Source organism: Arvicanthis niloticus, chromosome 30, assembly GCF_011762505.2.
Source record: "Arvicanthis niloticus isolate mArvNil1 chromosome 30, mArvNil1.pat.X, whole genome shotgun sequence".
Classification (NCBI taxonomy): Eukaryota; Metazoa; Chordata; class Mammalia; order Rodentia; family Muridae; genus Arvicanthis; species Arvicanthis niloticus.
Window position 1 is genome coordinate 6,857,789 of NC_133438.1, and position 12,701 is coordinate 6,870,489.

A 12,701-nucleotide genomic window follows, 5' to 3' on the forward strand; every position below is an offset into this window, starting at 1 on the left:
AGGATGCCCTAGCATGCTAGTTTTGAGTAAACCTCTTGCTATTGCATCAAGCCGTGTTTCTTGTGAGTGATTTGGGGTGCATTTGCAGTTCTCCACAGATCGTGAGGTCCTCTTTGCTTGGACTTTACAGAACAAAGCAAAACCACACTTAAATTTGTACTGTTGTGTGAGATGTTCACACATGTCTGCTACACCATGGCTGTGACAGTATTGGTCACAGGTACAGCAAACACTGGTCAGATAAGGAAATGCCATTTGTGTGAGACAAGTTTGCATAAGGTCTACTGCCTGACCCAGTCACAGCCTTGAGGAAGTCACAGCATGTTGCCTGAGGAGGGCAGTTCCCCTTCCTGTGGGGCTGCTGAAATGTGACCACATCATAAGGACAGCCCTGCCTCCAGGGCCACACCCTGTTTCCAATCCCTTCAGAAGGGCTCTCGAGCTCTGCCCTCAAGCACAGTTGCAGCCTCTGAGAGGAGATGCCATGACCTTCACCTTCACAGCCCTGCTCTGTCTTGGTGAGATGTGAAGAGGGGGAGGGGACACTGAGGTCTAGAAATGATCAGGACCTGTAGCTCAGCAACCATCAGGAGACCCCAGGGTCTCAGGCAGTTCTGCAGAGGGGAGGACTTGCTCAGCCTTAGGGACAAATCTCTTACAAAGAACTCTCTTCCAGGACTGACTCTGGGCCTCTGGATCCCAGTACTGACAGGTGAGTGTGTCTGCAGCTCTCCTGAAATGCTCTTCTCTTCCTATCCAAGAGCCATGCCTGGGCAGGGTTGATAGAAAACACCACATGTGTGTTAGCCCTGAGGGTAACCTGGGGGTCATGGGGTTAAGGACTTCAATCAGAGGATAGATGGTCTGAGTCCTGGCTGTTCTTTTACTTGCAGGGTCCCTTCCTAAGCCTATCCTCAGAGTACATCCTGACTCTGTGGTCTCCATGCAGAGTAAGGTGACCTTCTTGTGTGAGGGAATCCGAGGAGCAAGAAGTTACTGTCTCTATATAAAAGCAAGCCAATATCCATGGTGCACAAAAATTTTACCAGAGCCTTACAACAAGGCTGAATTCTTCATCTCAGAAATTGACCAACATCATGCAGGAATTTACCACTGTTATTATCAGATCCATGGTAAATTTTCAGAGGACAGTGATGCTCTGGAACTGGTGGTGACAGGTGAGAAGAAAGACAATGCCCCATCATCAGGCTTCACTGTCAAGAAGTCAGGCTGCTCTCAGTGCTGCACAGGCACCTCACAGCCCTGGGGGATAATAAGGCCTGACACATGTAACTGATTCTGCCTTCTCTCCTAGGAGCACACAGTAAACCCAGCCTGTCAGCCCAACCCAGCACCGTGGTGACCTCAGGACAGAAGGTTACCCTCCAGTGTGTGTCAGGGCAGAATTATGACAGGTTCATTCTAACTAAGGAAGGACCACAGAAGCTCTACTGGATGCCAAAATTATGGTATAACTATAATACTGAAAATATTGAGGCTTTCCTCTCTGTGCAACCAGTGACCTCTGACCAGAGGTGGACATTCAGATGCTACAGCTATGGCAGTCAGAACCCACAAGTGTGGTCAGAACCTAGTGACCCCCTGGAACTCCTGGTCTCAGGTGAGGAGCCACAGCCTTCCCACTTAATGCTGAGGTGAAACAGTGCTCAGGGAGGCCTTGCTGTTGTGTTTTATTCAAAAGAGAGAGTCAGCATATGCTTTGTAGTGCCAGGCTGGTGAAGTGTGAGGGATGACTCTGAGGGACCCATCCCTTCCCCATGAGGTACCAAACATATGACAGATATTGTATAGAATAGAGTTTGTTTATGGACATTGGAAGGGGAGTTGAGTAGAAACAGACAGACAGACAGACAGACAGACAGACAGACAGACAGACAAACAGACAGACAGACAGACAGAGTGGGAGGGGAAGAGGCCAGCCAGGAACACTTGGACAAAGAAGGTGAGGGGAAAGGAACAGAGGGGAAAAGCAGTCAGAGAGAAAAAAGGCAAAGAGAATAGGAGAGTGAGGAGGGACCAAACACCTCTTTTACAGGAAGCCAGGCCTACCTGCCTGTTGCCAGGTAGATGATGGGCAGAGCCTAGAAGGAATGCTAACACTTGATGTGCGCTGGATGTGAGGAGCCAGGGCTCTTTAGCCCATTGACAGAGAGAGAACAGGAGACCATGTGACCAGAAATACAGATTTCACTGCAGAAAGTAGTACAGAAACCCAGGATGTCCAGGACTGAGATGAGTCTTCACAGGTCTTTGTCCTAATCTGGATCACTTTAAATGCCATCTAACTCCACGTGTGACTTTCTGTGTACCACTTTCAAACACACCCACTTGTTTCCCTCCGAATTCCCTGCAGGGAGCCTCCCCAAACCCATCATCAAGGCTGATTCAGGCTCTGTGATCTCCTTCACTACTTCTGTGACCATCTGGTGTCAGGGGACCATGGATGCAGAAGTGTATTTTCTGCATAATGAGAGAAGCCAAAAAACCTGGAAGACACAGACACCACAGGAGCCTGGGAACAAGGGCAAGTTCTTCATCCCTTCTGTGACAGAAGAGCATGCAGGGCAATATCGCTGTTATTGTTACAGCTCAAATGGTTGGTCAGAGCCCAGTGACACCCTGGAGTTGGTGGTGACAGGTGAGGAGACAGTCAGATTCTCACCTCCAGTCTCTGCTCTCAGGAGTACTCTCTCTCCCACAGAGTGATCCAAGAGAACAGTGTGACACTGTGAGGACATGTAACAAACTTTCTCCTTCTCTCCTAGGAGTCTATAAGTACTATGAACTCAGGCTGTCAGTACTTCCTATCCCTGTGGTGACAGTAGGAGGGAACATGACACTCCAGTGTGCCTCCCAGAGTCACTATGATAAATTCATCCTCACCAAGGAAGATCAGAAGTTCACCAGCTCACTGGACACACAGCATATTCCTTCTAGTGGACAGTACCAAGCCCTGTTTGTTATGGGACCCATGACACCAAACCTCACAGGGACGTTCAGATGTTATGGTTACTACAAGAATACACCACAACTGTGGTCAGTACCCAGTGAGGCCCTGGAAATTCACATCTCAGGTGAGTCAGCACCATTGTTCTTCCAGTATTTTCTGAGACTCTAAGCTTTTTGCCATAGCCTGCCCCTCTGCTGAGTTGCAGGTATAAAAGAACTAAATGGAGAGCCTCTGTTCTCAATCACAGCCCTACTTGGGGAGAAGCTGTGACATGGGCTAGACAGGATGAGAGGTCAAAGGTGTTTGGTAAGAGACAAGTCCTCAGTCACTGTCACCATCCCTCTAGGACTGTCCAAGAAGCCCTCTCTGCTCACTCACCAAGGCCATATCCTGGACCCTGGAATGAGCCTCACCCTGCAGTGTTTCTCTGACATCAACTATGACAGATTGGCTCTGTACAAGGTGGGGGAATCTAACATCATACAGCACCGTAGTCAGAGGACTGACACTGGCCTCTCCTTGGCCAACTTCACACTGGGCCATGTGAGCCCCTCCACTGGAGGCCAGTACAGATGCTATGGTGCACACAACCTCAGCTATGAGTGGTCAGTGTCCAGTGATGCCCTGGACATCCTGATCACAGGTGAGGATCTACAAAGATTCAATCAGGTACCTAGCCTCTGCTCAGGATCTCATGGGGGAGCTGAGGAGCTGAGGGCTGGGATGAGAGACAGGAATCTTGGGGAGGAACAGAGGCAGAAACAGATGAGCAGATGAACTCAGCCAGACAAAAGAGATCCAAGTTTTCAGGATGGAGTCATGTGTAATTTGAGCTCAGAACAAGGAAGCCAGCCTCTCATCATCCCTCTTCTCTTCAGGACAGTTCCTTGTCACTCCTTCCATCTCAGTGAAGCCTAACTCAACAGTACACTCAGGAGAGAACGTGACACTGCTGTGTTGGTCAATGTACAGGCTGGACACTTTCATTCTGTCCAAGAAGGGATCAGCCCAGCCACCCCTGAGACTAAAATCAAAGTTCCAAGATCGGCAGTTCCAGGCAGAATTCTCCATCAGTGCTGTGACCTCCCATCTCTCTGGCACCTACAGGTGCTATGGTTCTCAAGACTCATCTCTCTACCTGTTGTCACATGCCAGTGTCCCTGTGGAGCTCACAGTCTCAGGTGAGGTGACCCTGACATCTCAGCATGAGTCACAACCCACACTGTGGCAGAGCTCTTGACTTGGGTGAGATTGAGGAGAAAAAAGGCAGGTTTTGTCAGAAGACACTTTCCCTGGCAGAGGAGTGGGTGTCAGCAGTGGTCCCTTGAATAATGTCCACTCAGTCCTCGATTGTAATCTAGGTTTGGCGTAGAGAATATGAGGATCTCAGGAAGGTTACAGGGCAGATCAAGGACAGTGAACAGAGTGAGGATCCTGGGTTTGCACCTCATCCTCTTCTTCTGTTTCCTAGGACGCATCAGAACCTCTACCTTGCCGCCCACAACGTCCATGAGAACAGATGGTAAGTATCAGGCACCTCTGTGCAGGGAGTAGGCTCCAACCCCAGGCTGCCTGGCAGCTCTTGTCCCACCAAAGTTCTCATTTCTCTCTCACTTCAGCTTGTGAATGTAGGAGGCAAACAAAGATCCAACAGAGACCACAGAGGCTAGGGCATAGAGGTTGGGCTGCAGAGGGGGCATTCAGAGAGAAATATTTACACTCAGCATTGGGGATGAAGCAGGTGTGGGAAGTAGAAAACAAGGGACACAGACACTCAACTCCCCATCCTGTCCCCAAGTCTTTGAAAGTAAACCTATTACGTGCATGGAGTCAGGCCTCAGAAGGATAATAAACACTCAGTTAAAATGTGGGAGGAGGTGAGCATTAGCTAGTTATAGGTTTGATGCACCTATTTTTAAAGATCTTCACTTAGTCAAGTCCTTCTCTTTAAAAGCTGCTGTTCCTGAGTATACATGGAAGAAGCCGGGCCCATACGTATTAGGTTTTTTGATTTGTGTGTGTGTGTGTGTGTGTGTGTGTGTGTGTGTGCTGATTTGTTTCTTTTTTCTTTCCGTCCTGCCCTTGACTGTGAACTCCCCTGACAGAGAAGGGCTCCACAACATGCAGTGGGACAGACCAACAATATGGCAACATGTGCAAGGGTGGGACATGAGGCCATGGCAGGACATTCAGGCTCCTTCCCTTCAATACATGGGACTTGGCTCTGGTACAGAGAACAGGGATGAAAGTTACATTCCCTGGGTTCAACTGCCAGTTCTGACACTTCCAGTCAGGTGACCTGAGGCAGGTCAACTGGCTAGATCCAAAAAAAAAAAAAAAATCCATGGTGCATGATTTTGTGGGTGGGAGGTGATGTGTGCAGAGACCCAGCATGTACCTTTCACGGAGAAGGTCCTCAGGTAAGCAGCAAGGTTCTACACTCATGATGTCATTTGTTCCTCAGGTCTGCAATGGTACCTGAAGGCTCTGATAGGAGTGTCTGTGGCCTTCCTCTTACTCCTCTTCATCCTCATCTTCATTTTTCTCCAACGAAGACATCAGAGAAAATTCAGGAAGGATGGTGAGAAGGTTATGTGTAAAATGGGTCTCAGAAGGAGGTAGGTGCCACTGTGAACATCCAAGCAGGGGCTCAGTACAGCAGCCACAGGGAAACCTTAAACTGAGGGAAGGTAGCTTATAAACACACTCAGATCTCAGATCAGGGTACAATTTTCTCAGAACCTGTGAAATGTTAGACATTCTGTCAACATTACTATGTTCTGGGACATTTACTCACTCAACCTTTTGTTGTAAAGTTCCTTCCTTCCTTCCCTGAACATGCCTAGGGAGGGGCTTCCCATCCTCCTAGCTGAGACTCCTCTCCCTTGCAGCCCAAAAAGAGAAAGAGCTGAAACTTCCTGCAGGAGCTACAGGACCAATAACCGGGGACAGAGGCCACCAGAAGAGGTAAATGACAGACACCTAGACCCCGTACCTCCCTGACACACCTCACTCCTCACTTCAAACTGACATCTCCTTGTCTCTTCAGGTCCATCCCAACTGCTGCCACCCAGGAAGAAAGCCTTTGTGAGAAACAGAGGGTCCTGGGAGGGGAGATGTCTGAAGTGTCAGAATTGCAGGGGTGGTGGAGACATCCTGGGGGTTTCACTGTGTGGGTCTGAACTGCACTTGATGGAAACAGGGATGTCACCCCTTTCCATGTTTCTCTGTCCCCACCTGGAGCCAGGCAGGAAACTAGGAGTCTGAGACATCCCTAGACTCTGGTCAGGAGACATTCTGTTTGTTCTGCTATGACAGATGCTTCAGTGGAGGACATGCAAACTGGGGATGGTGTGGAGCTGAACAGTTCGGTAAGGTCCCTGTCCCCATCCACAGTCTAAAACTTGGGGCTCAGTTTAGTCCAGGGGCCTTCTTTCTTCTGTCTCCTTCAGCCCTCAGCAATATCCACAGCTAGGCTCTCTCTCCTTTCTGCCAGCAAATGCCTCCTCTGTGCTATGGACTCACTCCTTCCTGCTGTCTTGGCATCTGTCTTGATCTCTTCTGAGGGGGAAGCCTGGGTGGAGAAACCCACAGTGACATCTAAGGGACCAGCAACTGCCATCAGTTGACACAGCAGAACAAAAGGAACTTGGGCAGCTACGTGAGATTTTGTTTTTTAGTTTGTATACTGGCGATTTGCCTGCATGTACGTCTCTGCATCACATGCATATTGATGCTCCTAGAGGCCAAAAGAGCATGTGAGGTATCCTAAAATAGGGTTATATTTGATTGTAGACTGTCATGTGGGTTCAGATAGCCAAAGCTAGTTCCTCTGCAAGAGCAGCCAGTGATCTTAACTCAGGAGACATCAATCCAACTCCCAGAAACCATTTTTAGGAATATGAACTGTGCTGAAGACAACACAGCTAGGCTTAGAATGTTGGGTTAAGCCAAAACTATAAGAAGGAAGCCCAGGATGATCCCAGCAGAGAGGCAGTAATGGAAACAGGTCATTCCAGCCATGCTATGAAAACTGATCACAGGAGATTCCCAGGGGAACATGGAGATGCTATCTGTACCTTACTACTTAACTGCTACAGAGACCACCTGAGGAAGATCCCCAGAGAGAGACATATGCCCAGGTGAAACCCTCCAGGCTCAGGAGGGCAGGAGCTGTTTCACCTTCTGTCATGTCAAGGGAACAGCTGGACACAGAATATGAACAAGCAGAAGAGGGCCAAGAAGTGGACAGTCAGGTGGGTCCTATCCTCCACAGACCTTCAAGTTTTCCCCAAGCCAAGCGTGTATCTTCCTGTCACCCTCTCCCATTCCAGGTTGCAGAATCCGAGGAGCCCCAGGATGTGACCTATGCCCAGCTGTGCAGCAGGACACTCCAACAGGGGACTGCTGCACCTCCTCTCTCTCAGGCAGGGGAAGCCCCAGAGGAGCCAACTGTATATGCTGCTCTGGCGACTGCTCGTGCGGGGGCTGTTCCCAAGGACGAGGAGCAATGACTCTCTGCCTCCCAGGATGACTAACAGAGACCTCCAAGGTACTCTGGGAACTTTTGGAAACCTGACTGCACTTTAAGTAACCTCACAGTTTGGAAATAAAGCCAGTGATTACACACACAATAAGCAAGTGAAAATGAGAAATGAAATAGAAGGGAAGGTTTTACACTGAGAGCTAAATTTAATGATATTTCTCATCAAACGAGAAAAGAGAAAAATTACAGGCACAATTGCACAGCCCCTTACTTTCAACAAATGTGAGGCGGGGGCAGGAGAATTGCCTTTGTTTTGTGGTGATGGTGGGATATCTAGTGAATTTCATGATAGACTGGGCTACAGAGTGAGACATGTTTTAAATAACATTAGTCACCAAAGGCCAGGGTGGAGGTGTGCACCTAAATGCTAGCACTTTGAAGGAACGGAAAGGAGAGTAAAGAAGTCAAGGCCATCTTTAGCTACATAGCCTAGGAGTAAGAGGCTAGCCTGGGACACACTAGACACTGTAAAAATAGATAAGAAATAAGCCAAGCATTGTAGTGCATGCCTTCAATCTAAGCACTAAGAAAGTAGAGACAGACAGATATGAGAAAATCTCTGTGAGTTCAAGGCCAGTTAGTCTACAGAGTGACCTCCAATACAGACAGGTTCATATACAGAAATCTTGTCTCAAATACATAAATAAAATAAGGTCAATAGGACGGCTCAGCAGTAAAGGTGCTTGCGACCAGGACTAATATCCTAAGTTCAGCAGCAGGAACAGCATGAGGAGAGAAAGGAGTCCAACAAACGTTCTCTCACTTCTACCTAAGTTCTTTATGTCTTTCCCACACCCAATGAGGAAGTAGAACAATTAAAAAATAAACAAACGCCTTTTGAGTGCCTGGGTGCTGAGGCTGCCGCATGAGTCTGCTGCGCTCCATGAGGAAGATGCTTGCCGCTGTGTCCCGCGTGTTGGCAAGCGCTGCGCAGAAGCCGGCAAGCAGAGTGCTAGTAGCTTCCCGTAATTTTGCAAATGATGCTACATTTGAGAAGAAGAAATGTGACCTTCATCAGCTAGAAGAGGGCCCTCCAGTCACAATGTTCACTAGGGAGGATGGGCTTAAGTGCTACAGGATGATGCAGACTGTGTGCCGGATGGAGCTAAAGGCAGATCAGCTGTATAAGCAGAAAATTATTCGTGGTTTCTGTCACTTGTGTGATGGTCAGGAAGCCTGCTGGGTGGGCCTGGAGGCTGGCATAAACCCCACAGACCATCTCATCACCGCCTACCGAGCTCATGGCTTCACCTTCACTGGGGCCTGCCTGTCCGAGCAATTCTTGCAGAGCTAACAGGACGAACAGGAGGCTGTTCGAAAGGGAAAGGCGGATCAATTGACATATACACCAAGAACTTCTATGGGGACAATGGCATCGTTGGAGCACAGGTGCCCCTGGGAGCAGAAATTGCTCTGACCTGCAAGTACAATGGAAAAGATGAGGTCTGTTTGACATTATATGGCGATGGGGCTGCTAATCAGGGTCACAAATTTGAAGCTTACAATATGGCAGCATTGTGGAAATTACCTTGTATTTTCATCTGTGAGAATAACCGCTATGGCATGGGGACATCGGTTGAGAGAGCAGCAGCCAGCACTGATTACTACAAAAGAGGAGATTTTATTCCTGGACCGAGGGTAGATGGAATGGATATCCTGTGTGTCCGAGAGGCAACAAAGTTTGCAGCTGCCTATTGTAGGTCTGGTAAGGGGCCCATCCTGACGGAGCTACAGACTTACCTCTACCACGGACATAGTATGAGTGACCTTGGAGTCAGTTACCGCACTCGAGAAGAAATCCAGGAAGTAAGAAGTAAGAGCAACCCTATGATGCTGTTCAAGGGTAGAACGGTGAACAGCAATCTTGCAAGTGTGGAAGAATTAAAGGAGATGGATGTGGAAGTGAGGAAAGAAATGGAGGATGCTGCCCAGTTTGCCACGGCTGATCCAGAGCCACCGCTGGAGGAGCTAGGCTATCACATCTACAGCAGTGAGCCTGCCTTTGAAGTGCGTGGTGCCAACCAGTGGATCAAGTTTAAGTCAGTCAGTTAATTGGAGACTGTTAGATGGATGGGTGTTCCTCATCTGTTGTAAGGAACTCTTCGTGTTCTCAACTTTGACAGGAAATACCCAGACAACAAAGGTCTTGAAAACATGTAAATTAAGGGAGAGTAAAATTGCACGCAGTTTGTACATTGTTGTATTCGGTGTATTCATGTGAATAAGAGTGTGTTTGTATAAGATTTGAGATGGGTAATGAAGAGTTTATAAACCTTCCCTCACTTCATCATATCCTAGGTCAGTTACTAACAGGACTAATTCTGCCATTTGGTAGTGTGATCATAGCTATGAATGACCTCATGGAGACAAGCTGGGATCAATAATGCACAGCACAGGTAGAAGTGCAGCCGCCGCCAGCGGGAGGTGTAGAGGCTGGATTCCGTCTGGCACTGACCATCATGTCTGATCAAAGGCTATATATAATCATGTGTTTTAAAATAAGTTCAGGGGCTGGAGAGATGGCTCAGCGGTTAAGAGCACTGACTGCTCTTCCAGAGGTCCTGAGTTCAATTCCCAGCCACCACATGGTGGCTCACAACCATCTGTAATGGGATCTGATGCCCTCTTCTGGTGTGTCTGAAGACAGCTATAGTGTACTCATATAAATAAAATAAATAAATAAATCTTAAAATAAAATAAAATAAAATAAAATAAGTTCAATCAATTCAGATGTAAAATAATTTAATTTTCTCCATTTAGACATTAAAAAAACATGAAATTATACTCTCATTGCCAGGCACACCTTTTTTAACCTTTCACATTTAAGTAATCACACTAGTATATAAAATATGTATGCTTTCATCTTTCCAGCAATCGCTATAAGGTATGCTAACATTTTAAATACTAGGTCAGGGTTGACATTACCTACAATCCTGTTTATAAACAAGGATGCTCTAAAATCACACGTGCTTGAATTAAATGAACAGGGGTCTTTCTGTGTAAACGCGGGGCTTGTGTGTACACTAATAGAAGCGTTAGTCATAAGCAGGTGTAGGGTAGTTTTTGCTCATTCCCCCCAGCTTGGCTTATTGGGAGGACTCCTGGATTTGCCTTCTGTGCTGGGAGACTGCATGCCAGAGCCTACAGAGGACACCACCACTGCAAGACAATAAGTTGCATAAGAAAACCAAACTTGAAGGCAGCCATCTACTCTTCAAATGTCATCTCTAACTTAAAAGCAAAAAAAGTATGTTGCCTTTTTCTGGACATGGTACCATAGGAATGCTGGTGGCTCTGTGTAGAGGTGTGGGCATTTAAACAAGAGTGTATAAAGAAAGGTCAATCACCTCATGCCTTGTCACCTTAAACCTGAGGAAAAAGAGCTGTGTTTGCTATGACATAGGAAAGATAAATTTCAAAGACAGGGGGAAGCTACCAGCATTTTAAAAAACATTCACATGAAAAACCATTTCTGTTATTTAAGTGTTTGGAGGTTCTCTTACCGTAGTCTGAGGCACCTTAGGTCTTCCTTAGTGATGTCATTGAGAATATCAGAAAGTGTGTAATCCTCTTCAACAATCTGAAAGATTTGATGTGTGGATAAGCAGCTTTTCAACAATATAGGAATACTTTGATTTAGAAATTTACCTTTTCTATTGTATTAGCATCCACTCCTTGTAGTTGTAACCAGTCTATAAGCTCTCTGTCAGTTCCCAGTCCATCAGGGGGTAGTGGTTTCCCTGTATCACCTATAATGATTCCAACTTTGTTTTATTTGTATAGTAATGTATAACCATAAAGTGCTTCAAAAGTAAAGTGGATGTAATGATGTATCCAAACAGAAATGTAAATGTGATGTGAAAAGGAGATGAATTAAACTTGTTTGATTCAAAAAAATAAATAAACAAACAAACAAATAACCACAACAGAAAACTTGGTATCATGGTGTAAACGTCTAATCAAAGCAGGGCTGGCTTTAAACTTGCTGTCCCTCAGCCTCAGCTACTGGCCTGTACAACACTGTATTCACTTAATTTTCTTAATGGCCTTTTTGTTTTATTTATGGGTATGATTGTGTGCCTGTGTGAGTACATGTCATGTGTTTACAGGTGTGCACAGAGGATAGAGAAGACATAGGAACTGAGAATAGATGGTTGAGCTATAACCTGGGGTGCTGAGAACTAAACTTGAGTCCTCAGCAAGAAAGTTGTATGCTCTTAACCACAGAGCCATATCCACACCCTTTTACATTTCTTTAAAAAGTAGTAACAGGATCCAATTGCCCTTCTGGTCTGCAACTCCACCTGCACCCAGGCACATCTATGTGCCTGCTCCCTAACCCAACAGCCCTATTTGTCTCTCCAGGAGATCTACCCTATCTGGGGACACAGTTGAGGCCACCCACACAATACACATGTCATCTTGGACACCCACGGTGCTCAGCAGACTTGGTATCTGTTCTGCCCTGCTGGAGCCCCTGATGGGCTTTGGTCTGCAACTCTACAAGCACACTGGGCTGATCAGTGTGCCCTTTCCCCCACACCTTAGCTCTGCCTGTCTCCCAGAATACCTGCTATAACTACAGACACAGAAGGCCCACTCTAACCAGGGAGACAGGACGCCAAGTCTAACCAGAGACAGCACTGTCTGAATCCCAGGAGGTCTGCTGTAACCTGGGGCACACAGCTCCACCTTTCTTTGAAGGAGATCTGTTCCAATTTGAGACACCCAAGCTAGTTATCATCAGAGTCAACTAGATGGCAAAAGGCAAGTGTGAGATCAAAATCAACAAAAGCCAATGCAAATGTGGCAAGATGACAGAACTCAGCTTTCCTAGCACAGCAAGCCCTGGATATCCTAACACACCTGAAGACCAAGATTCTGACCTTGAATCTCATCTCATAAAAATGATAAAGGATTTAAAGGAGGATACAAATAATTCTCTTAAAGAAATGCAGGGAAAGGCAGGCAAACAGGTAGAAGGCCTTAAAGAGGAAATAAATAAATCCCTTCAAGAAATACAGGAAAATACAATCAAACAGGTGAAGAAAATAAACAAAGATATGAAAATGGAAATAAGAGCAAAAAGAAGATCACAAATGGAGGCAACCATGGAGATGGAAAACCTAGGAAAGAGGACAGAACTACAGATGCACGCCTCACCAATGGAATAAAGAGATGGAA

General features: G+C 46.7%; 1 protein-coding gene and 1 pseudogene across 2 annotated transcripts; both read left to right on the top strand.

The window, feature by feature from the left end:
* The first annotated feature begins 405 nt into the window (after positions 1–405).
* LOC143440879 (paired immunoglobulin-like receptor B) lies at positions 406–7,489 on the top strand. 2 transcript variants are annotated; one of them, XM_076927783.1, is made up of 15 exons: positions 406–518; positions 677–712; positions 894–1,178; positions 1,316–1,621; positions 2,375–2,659; positions 2,787–3,095; positions 3,318–3,614; positions 3,850–4,152; positions 4,443–4,493; positions 5,436–5,552; positions 5,863–5,938; positions 6,021–6,058; positions 6,290–6,342; positions 7,072–7,227; positions 7,306–7,489. In XM_076927783.1, exons 1-15 carry the CDS (start codon positions 485–487, stop codon positions 7,483–7,485), a joined length of 2,526 nt encoding a protein of 841 aa, XP_076783898.1. In that variant the 5' UTR covers positions 406–484; the 3' UTR covers positions 7,486–7,489. The 2 variants fall into 2 exon arrangements, with proteins under 2 accessions (XP_076783898.1, XP_076783897.1); XM_076927782.1 differs by lacking the exon at positions 3,318–3,614 and having other exon boundaries at positions 430–518.
* Positions 7,490–7,512: 23 nt separating this feature from the next.
* Positions 7,513–11,437, top strand: LOC143440880 (pyruvate dehydrogenase E1 component subunit alpha, somatic form, mitochondrial pseudogene; annotated as a pseudogene).
* The last annotated feature ends 1,264 nt before the right edge of the window (positions 11,438–12,701 follow it).